The 8,939-nt window shown below is 32.4% G+C and overlaps 2 protein-coding genes across 2 annotated transcripts; one reads left to right on the plus strand and one right to left on the minus strand.

Moving 5' to 3' along the window:
- Nucleotides 1-1,232: 1,232 nt before the first annotated feature.
- Nucleotides 1,233-3,728, minus strand: LPA2 (low psii accumulation2). The gene is made up of 2 exons (XM_020359128.3): nucleotides 3,226-3,728; nucleotides 1,233-1,683 (listed from the first exon to the last, which is right to left on the minus strand). Exons 1-2 carry the CDS (start codon nucleotides 3,632-3,634, stop codon nucleotides 1,538-1,540), a joined length of 555 nt encoding a protein of 184 aa, XP_020214717.1. The 5' UTR covers nucleotides 3,635-3,728; the 3' UTR covers nucleotides 1,233-1,537.
- Nucleotides 3,729-5,262: 1,534 nt separating this feature from the next.
- Nucleotides 5,263-8,022, plus strand: LOC109798884 (Signal recognition particle, SRP9/SRP14 subunit). The gene is made up of 4 exons (XM_020359312.3): nucleotides 5,263-5,415; nucleotides 5,807-5,900; nucleotides 5,993-6,102; nucleotides 7,607-8,022. The coding sequence occupies exons 1-4, from the start codon at nucleotides 5,413-5,415 to the stop codon at nucleotides 7,760-7,762; spliced, it is 363 nt and encodes a 120-aa protein (XP_020214901.1). The 5' UTR covers nucleotides 5,263-5,412; the 3' UTR covers nucleotides 7,763-8,022.
- Nucleotides 8,023-8,939: the final 917 nt, after the last annotated feature.

Genomic DNA, 8,939 nt, shown 5'->3' on the forward strand with positions numbered 1-8,939 from the left:
CGTATATACCTAAACTTGAGGCATATAACTAAACTAATCGAGCAGTGTAAATGATGGACAGCCAACAACGAGCAAACAGGTCAAATTGTGGGGGCAAGTTGCACCCTTCTACAACATTGATAGGAATTTTCATACACCAACATTGTACCATGATTTTCCAACTCCAAGGCAGAAATGATAGGTCCAATGCTTACATTAATGGTAATTTTATAGGGCGCGGACCCCTGTTAGACAAGTTTACAGGAGGAAGACATAAAGGAATTAGGCAATAATTATTTTTCAGTTATTTTGCCAAATATTATCATTATTTTTTATTATTAGGATATTATTATCTTTATCATTTATTTTCAGGAACTTGTTATCTTTATTTTTAGGATATTTATCTTTAAGTTTTTAGGATTTAATTAGGATTAAAAAAGGGATGCTTAAACTAAATATAGGAGAAAATAATTAGAGAGGAGAGGTGGAAAAATATCGAGTATTATTTAGGAGGTGTCTAGTACCTCGAACTATCAGAAAAACATTATTCCCTATGTTTTATTTATTATCAATAAATAAATATTGATCTTCCTTATTTCCATGCTTTATTGGTTTGGGTTCAATCATAATTGCTTTGGTAATCCTGGACTTGCTGGGGTTTGGTGGTGTTATCCGTCACTACCTGAGCCACTGGATAACAGGTTTGTATGTGGGGTGCAATAGGAGTGTCTCATTAACTGAAAGAACTCGTACTCGTAACCTTGATGCAAGGATTGTGAATTTCTGATCCGATGTCACTTAATATATAAAAGATCATTAAGGTAAAACATGCATGCACAAAGTCAAAAGTTGGAACGGGAATTCTGATCGCAAGTATCAACAAGAAGAAATAATGTGCAAAAAATTAAAAGTGTTCAGGATATGATAAGATGAGGGCTCGGTACTTAACCATACAGTAACGATAAATTTTATATTGTTTATGATGGAAAGAGGAAGCCTCAAAGTTCACAAGTATACCCCAAAACCAGGGTTTTTCTCTCTTTGCAAAAGCAGTCAGACAAAGGTCCATTTTTTTTTTTTTTGGGTCAAGCTGAAAGGTCCACTTGAACTGCATGGTTATAATTACAAAGTCTACAACTACTAAGGCCCAAAATAGTAAACTTTTTCAAGACAAATTCCAATAACTAGGAGGAAAATTGATTTAAAGAACCACGTACTAGACTAGAGTTTGGCAAGGAAACCTACCCGAGAGATGTTCAAAATCCAAACATGACCATGTTAAGATAGAAAGTAAGTTTCATAGCAAAAAAGAGACTTAATTACAAGGAATGAAGCCATTTCGAAAACCTGTGTAACTTGACCATATGATACACTGTTGTGTTGTTACTAGTGATCCAACAGAAATGGTTCTTAAAGGGGCTTGTCATATTTGTCAACTTTCATTCCTATAATAGCAAAGGGGAATAGAATGAAAGTGAAGCCATAGTACGATTGCAGTCACCCTCATTTTTAATTTTACCCAGTAGGGCAACGGGTTTTTGACACTAAAACTGTCACATTACTTCTGCTCTGTGATTTTTTCATTCTGCAAATACTTAAACACTCCATATGCAACTGCTCCGGCAACAAACAAGAAAACTGTAGGGGTAAACGATGGATAGAGATACTTGACAAAAAGCTGGTCCCACTGTTCTGGTAAGAAGCCTGCAAGTAGAGATTAAAAAGTCAGTCACAATATTTCAAAAAAAAAAAACGACAGTTGCATAAATTTTCATGCGTTACATAAATATGTTATAGAAAGAGGTTTGCCATATTGCATTTAAACTACATATCCTGGCTCACACATTATCACATCAATTGACAAAACAAAAGCCTTGGGCATCCTTGTCATGGGACTTTCTCAATTTCGATTTCAAATTTTGCATGATCAGTGTTTTGGAATGGATTAGGGAGTGGTGATATGAAACTAGTAAAGAAATTAGACCAAGATTTGTAAACTCGTGAAGTGTGTGTGGATGTGATAGAATGGGAATCTGGTACGTGCAGTTTAGCAATGAACATATGGATATCTCTGATGGCCACCATGATGAGGTGATGTGGGGAAATCTCACGTTGCCTTCCTTGGGTACGGGTTACATGCTTTGCCTCATGCTAAGCAGAGCAAGATAGATTTGGATCTTCTAATATGAATCATTGTCATTAATGGTGATCTTATGCTCAACTTTACTATGGGATTTGCACCTTGTTTAGGGCTGTCATGAAGTTTCCTCATTTCAAGGCCTGATATTTCTTGAAACTTGATAGCATATTTTATCCCAGAACCCACCAAGCCGCTTATTAGGTCAGAATTCTTGAACCTCAAGAAGGCTCATGGCTAGGTGCCACCTCCTTGGTTGAACCATTCCAGAAGACAGCTTACAGCTTCCATTATCCTAATTTTGTCTATGATTCCACAAGATCAACGTTAAGATTGGTGTTTTGGGTGTAGTTGAGTTTCCTATGTGAGTTCTGTGACCCTTATTTGTGCACGGCGGTGATTTTAATGCTGTGGGATTTCCTAAAGGCAGGTTACGAGATAGTAGAGTATTGCAGTCTCAGATTTCCCCCCACCAATGCCAAATTAACGTGGTAAGCAGGAAATTGGTCAGTGCTAATTTGACAGTTTTTTTTCTTCTAAAGTTTCTCACTGTTACAATTCTGTTCAGGACATTGTGGAACACTAAATGTAAGTACCTACATTCAAATTTTAGTTAGCCTAGCCACATTGGGAGAGACTAATTAACCCTATCTATTACACAATGTGAGAGACTAATCCTATCTGTTACACCGTTGGTGAATTCAATTTGACAGGTTGAAGCTTCTAATACTCACTGTTTGTCTTTAAATAGTCTTGATAAGGTTAAAAATAAATAGAGAGTGAATGATTTTTTTTTTTAATCCAAAATCATTTTAAAAAAGTACAAGAGATTATAGTAGAGATACATCATCATACATTAAAAACATTTCATAATAAATTCAAGTGTAAGCATTTGTCTTTGAAATAAGTAATGTGATATCATATTATTATTATTATTATTATTTTTTTTAACTTTTTAGATAATCATCATATGTACAAAGTATCTCACTATGAAGTGGTGCCTAATTTCCGTAAGAGACAGTGCGATTTTTTTTAATTTTAAGATAACATTCAAATTAAGAAATACAATTTATAAGAGTGAGTAAAAAAAAAGGAATAGAGAGAGAAACCAGATGCTGCAAGACCAATGCCCTCAACGAGTATAACGAGGCCAAAACCGAGCCACGCAAGAAGAAAAGCGCTTTCATTTTTGCTCTCTTCCTTAGCGTTGCTCACTTGTTGCTCCGAAACAAAAGCGGGTTTTTCAAGCGGGGTTCTTCGAATTATGGAAGCCCTTTCTCTCTGCCCCTTCTGTTTCTGCTTTTGTTTCCTTTTACTGTTTGCACCACCACCACCACCACCTGTCTCCGATGACCCAAACCCCACCCCAGTCTTTGTGGAACCCGAATCATCATCCGATGAGGTTTCAGAACCCTTTTGCGATTTGACAGTGAAGGAAAGGGTAGGTTGCGTGGAAGAGAAGAGGATAACACTGTGTTGAACCGAAGAGAGGAATTGAGTTTGCACCAACATTTTCATTCCTTCTTCTCTTGTTTAGTAAAATGCTCCAACCTCAAGTGTGGTTCCACCTTCACCACATCCTTTCTTTTTGATAATGTCACTCCCCTCCCCTGTTTTCTTCATTTTTCTAATTTCACCCGTATAAACTAAGTCACTAGTTATTTATTCAAACTTAAAATATTTTTTTATTTCCATCATTGTTTTAGTCCTAATAATTTAAAATAAAATTTTTAGTCTCTTTCAATTCTTTTTTACTTATTATAATTAAAAATATATTTTTTTAGGTCTCTATACTTATAATTTTAATTTTTTTAGTTTATTATTATTTTTTTATAATATTATTTATTTTGTGTGGATATAATAAAGAGTTATTTAATTTTGTGAGAATAAAAAAAAGTATATCAATAATTAGTACTAATAAGTGAGAAAAAAAAATACGAAATATCAAATTATTTAATTTAGAATAATTTAAAAATAAAATAAAATCAAACATACAAAAATAAAATTAATACTCTTGTCCCGTCAATACAAAAGAGATAATATTAAAATAATTTAACAATATTAATTAAAATATTAAATAATTACAAATATAAAAATAAAAAAATTATATTTTAAATTATAAAAATTAAAAAAGGTTAAAAAAGATAAATATAAAAATTAAAATATAAAATAAATAATACTTATAAGAACTAAACAAATATTTCAACCTTTATTTAATTTAATAGAACAACATGGATTTCAAAATAATAGAGTAGACCAAGAGATATGCAGGACAATTTATTTTTTTCAAGTGAATATATTCTAGTGCCACATTTATATAAGTACTTGTAATATTTAATGGTGTAAAAAGACATCTATATTAAAAAAATAAAATTATTGCTTAATAATTGTGTAACTAAATAATTGTTGTTAAATGTCTCGGATATTTCTGTCCCACATGTCACAGGAATTTTTTTTTTTTTTTTAGTGATGAATATTTAAAAAGAGAGTGGTATTAATATGTTCTTTAAATTTAACTATAATATATTGGTAGTATATTTTTGTATCTATTATCTAATTATAAATTGTTATCATTTATGAATTTCTTGTCTAATAAAATCCATATACATTACTTTACTAACTAGGAAAAAAAACTATATTAAGTTATTTTTAAAATTTTCCCTTGAAATTATTTTTGTGATTATTCTTAACCTATTGTGTACAATGAAAGTTAAGTTAGGGATGAAGTAGAATTATATGATTTATTTTTTTAGTGATTATGTGTATCTTGTAACAAAAATAATATTGTTGGAGTTAGGTAAGATTATTATATGATATATATTTCTTTCCTTCTAAACATTTAATGCAAATGTGCATAACTCATCTTGAAATCGTTAAATTATGTGGTTTGTGTAATACTGTGAACAGTTTCATAAATTTTTCTTCTTCTCAAAACTAATCGAGCAATGCGTATAATTAATCGAGTAAAATACATTATTATAATTTTTTTCATCTACAAATTAATAAAATCATTTTTTTACATTTAATTTTTCCAAAAGCTAAAGTCTTCTAAGTTGTTTGGTAATATCTAAAATCTCTCTAGCAATTTTGTTGGGCCCTTGTCATGAAATAGTATAGTTAATCATTTGGGCTCTGGGGTTTGAGGTTTGGGCCTTGGGCTCTCAGTTGAGAGTAGTCAACCTGTTTAACTCGTTCTCACTCTTGTCTTTTGGTAATTTCTTCTGCCTTTTCCTCTTCAACTCAACCTAAACGACGACGACTGCGTTTTCAGCACCCAAAAGCTCTGTATCTCAACCATGGTAACCACTACTCTTAATTCCATTTCCGTACTTTTTCTGCGTTCTTTCATTCGCTTTCTCCGATTTCATCCGCCGCGTATTTTAAATTCAGATTAGATCGTCGTAGGGAATAATCGTCCCTTTAATCATTCTCAGTGTTAATACCAAAATTCAACATCTAGTTACGTAAATTTGCTTAGGTTAACCGTAATGTCATTTCGGTAATTTAATTTTTGAAAATTTGGACTAGGATTCAGCTCATGCTATCGTGATCTATAATTTATGAGTGTTATAATTATGTTAGTTTAGGTACCGAATCATGGTGCGGGGAATGGGGAGTGTTGCTAATTTCTAGAGGAATGTTTTTGAATGATTCTGACACCAGCTACTTGCCGTTTTCCGATTTGACTAGGTTCTTCTACAGCTAGATCCATTTCTCAATGAACTCACCAGCATGTTTGAGCGCAGCACTGAAAAGGGCTCTGTTTGGGTTACTCTTAAACGATGTGGGTGTTAATGTTGCCTTCTTGGTTATATTGCTTGAGAGTTTTGTGTTAATGTGTCTGGAAACTGATTCTTGTTTGTGTGCCACTTTCAGCATCTTTGAAATCTAAGGTGCAGAGGAATAAATTGGCGACTGCTGGTGAATCAATTGAGTACAGATGCCTTATACGTGCTACTGATGGGAAAAAGACAATTTCTACTTCGGTATGTATATATATATATATTCAATTATGCTTTTCATTAAAACTTATTGTTGGTATACATACATATCAGAGATTATCTTCTGATCTGTTAGGCATTAAATTCCTAGTATGATTCCCACATGCAATTTTTCTATTCTATTTGTGATGATTAAGAGTGCTTGATTAGAGTAGGCTGATTTCACCAAAGGGGAATTAGTGAAGGAGAGAGAATTATTAGCATGCTACTTGGGTTTAGTCATTTGAACTTTATCTTCCTCATCTTCTTTTTGTGACCTTATTTATTACTGTTATAAGTTAGGACAAAGCTTTGATGCAGTACTTTAGGTGTTTTTTGTGTTGTTTTCCAATTAGAATTGGAGTTTCCTCTTGGTAACCTGTGCAATAAAAGGTCGATGTTAAAGATCAACAGTGAATATTGAGGTGAAACTCCAAAGCGTGATACCAAAAGCACCTAAGATGTTATACCTAAGTTTTAACTTATAAGTTACCTTTTCTGATATCATAGATCTGCGGGTGTGTTTTCCAAACTTCCTACTTTCCTTATTTCTCTATATATATATATATCTAAAATTCAAAACGGGTTCACCAAGATTTACTAAACAATATTTGATATTAAACTGGTTCAAAAACATATTGTAGACAACATGATTTCATTAAAACCAATTATAATGTTTATGGTTTTTAAAACTGGTATTAAATATTGCTTTAGATATGTCAAGTACCTGCTAGCATCTTTTCGTATCAGTTCTGTTGAAGAGTACTTGATCTCTTTTATTTTTGGATTGGACAATACAGTTGGAAATGTTATTATTTGAGGCTGGGGGATTTTCTCAACTGTTTTAATTCATTGTAGACTTGGAGTACAGCTTGCTTGTGCGGAAAACTTTGTAGTTTTCTTTTCTCAGATCGTGAAATGTGTTACCCTAATTTCTGCTACATTTCTTACTGTTAGATCTTAATGTTATTTGTGCTACACTCTAGTGATCAGTTATTCCTGGTGCTTCTCTTGAATGAGTCACCCTGTTGGCCCCAGCTGATTTCCCACATGGTTTAGGCCAAAATAAAAAATAAAAATTATTTGGCATGTAATTGTTAATTAATGGAGTTCGTTGATGCTAGTTGAGATTTATCAATTAAGGACAAATTGCACTGTAAAAATCAGTGACCGAGTATTATTTTTCATACAATTACACTATCAGGAAATGAAAGGCAATAAAAGGATATTTGATGAATTTTGATTACATTAATAAAAAGGATACTTGCTAAATTTTTATTACACTTAATATAAATCAAGGCATGAAAATAATAATTTATAGTATTTTCAGTTATCAGTATGTCTAAAGGATGAATTTTTGTTAATGTAACTTCTGTAGAATTTTTTTTGAAGTGGATAGCATCTGAGTTACCCGAGACCAATTAACTATTTTAGCTTCCCATTTACTTTCATGTTCATATAAGTTGTTCCCACTTCTAATATTTTATATTACTGGGTTTTCATTGGAAAGGTTGGACAGAAGGATCACCAGCGTTTTCAAGCTTCTTATGCAACTATATTGAAGGCTCATATGACTGCTCTAAAGAAGAGAGAAAGGAAAGACAAGAAGAAGCCGGCGGAGGCAGATAAAAGAGAAGGGAGTTCGAAGAGACCGAAGAAGTCTTGAATAATCTGCTTTTCCTGCCTGGCCTTCTGCACAAACTTCGTTTCCTGCTGACTCTGTTTTTGTTTCCCCCAAATTTTTTTTTTCATTAGCAAAGTGAGAGATGAAGGTGAAGGGGTAAAGAAGTGAAGGGAAAAGGGGAAAAAAGTGACAAAGGATAATTGAAGAATTCTCATTTTAATCTTTAGATAAATATTCATTGATGTGCCAATTTGTGAAAACTTTCAGTTCCCCGGGAGGTTATAAAATGAATGTTTAGGATATATTTCTTTTCCCCAATGATTTATTGCTTCTGAGTTAATCTTCTAGCCGCAAAATTCTTACTGAGTTAATCGGTTTCTTTAAGTGAGATCGTTGTTTCATAGGTGTATATTTATTGTTTAATTATATAGTTATTTATATAATCTATTTTCACGTGTTCCCGAATAACTAAGTAGCTACATCAACGTTGAAAGTCAAAAGATTAAATAAGGCAGTGGATGACCCAACTTGACCGATTCAGCTTGTGTTTAGCTAGAGGGCTCATGATTAATGACTCCACAAAACGTGTGGGGGAATCCAGGTGTTTGTTTAATAATCAAAATTCAAAAGGTCGAGATTACTGGGTGAGCACAGAACTCAAAAAAGAGGGAAAGAGTTTTTATGTTCTTCAAAGGCCCAGCTACCTGCATAAGTACAAGTTCTATAATTAAAACTGCAATGGGTGATGTTTAAGTGTAGTGGACAAATGAAATATAAGCTTATACATGCAAAAACTTGAACTCGAGCTGTGAATTTAAAGTTGGCCAGAAGCAATATGGTAATTCATGTGAGAATATACTTTCAATTTAGTCCATCCTCTTTCCTAAATAGTTATTAAATTAATAAATCTATAAAGTTTTAAATATCTATTAATTGTATCTGGGTTGATATATTTAATATTTTATTAATATTAAGAGACTGATTTGTTTTTTCACAATGTTTGAGAGATTACGTAATATAATTTCTAATATTTTCTACACTACTTATATAATTTCAATAATTTGAAGATTATTTAAAAGAAAGATACATACAAATTGATGGATTATTGTTCATGTAATGAGGAAAAAGAAACGGGTTTACGTGGATAATGGGATTACGATCGTCTACAGTCGTAATTGCAACTGCACATATCTCATCCGTTAAATTTATTTCATTACAT

This window comes from Cajanus cajan, chromosome 8 (assembly GCF_000230855.2).
Source record: "Cajanus cajan strain Asha chromosome 8, NIPB_CcT2T_4, whole genome shotgun sequence".
Lineage (NCBI taxonomy): Eukaryota > Viridiplantae > Streptophyta > Magnoliopsida > Fabales > Fabaceae > Cajanus > Cajanus cajan.

Coding starts and splice junctions, on each gene's coding strand:
- LPA2 (XM_020359128.3), bottom strand. CDS start 3,634: ATGAAAATGTTGGTGCAAACTCAATTCCTCTCTTCGGTTCAACACAGT. Junction 1,684..3,225: donor CATTGGTCTTGCAGCATCTG/GTTTCTCTCTCT, acceptor CTCTACTTGCAG/GCTTCTTACCAGAACAGTGG.
- LOC109798884 (XM_020359312.3), top strand. Junction 5,901..5,992: donor TTGGGTTACTCTTAAACGAT/GTGGGTGTTAAT, acceptor TGCCACTTTCAG/CATCTTTGAAATCTAAGGTG. Junction 6,103..7,606: donor AAAAGACAATTTCTACTTCG/GTATGTATATAT, acceptor TTCATTGGAAAG/GTTGGACAGAAGGATCACCA.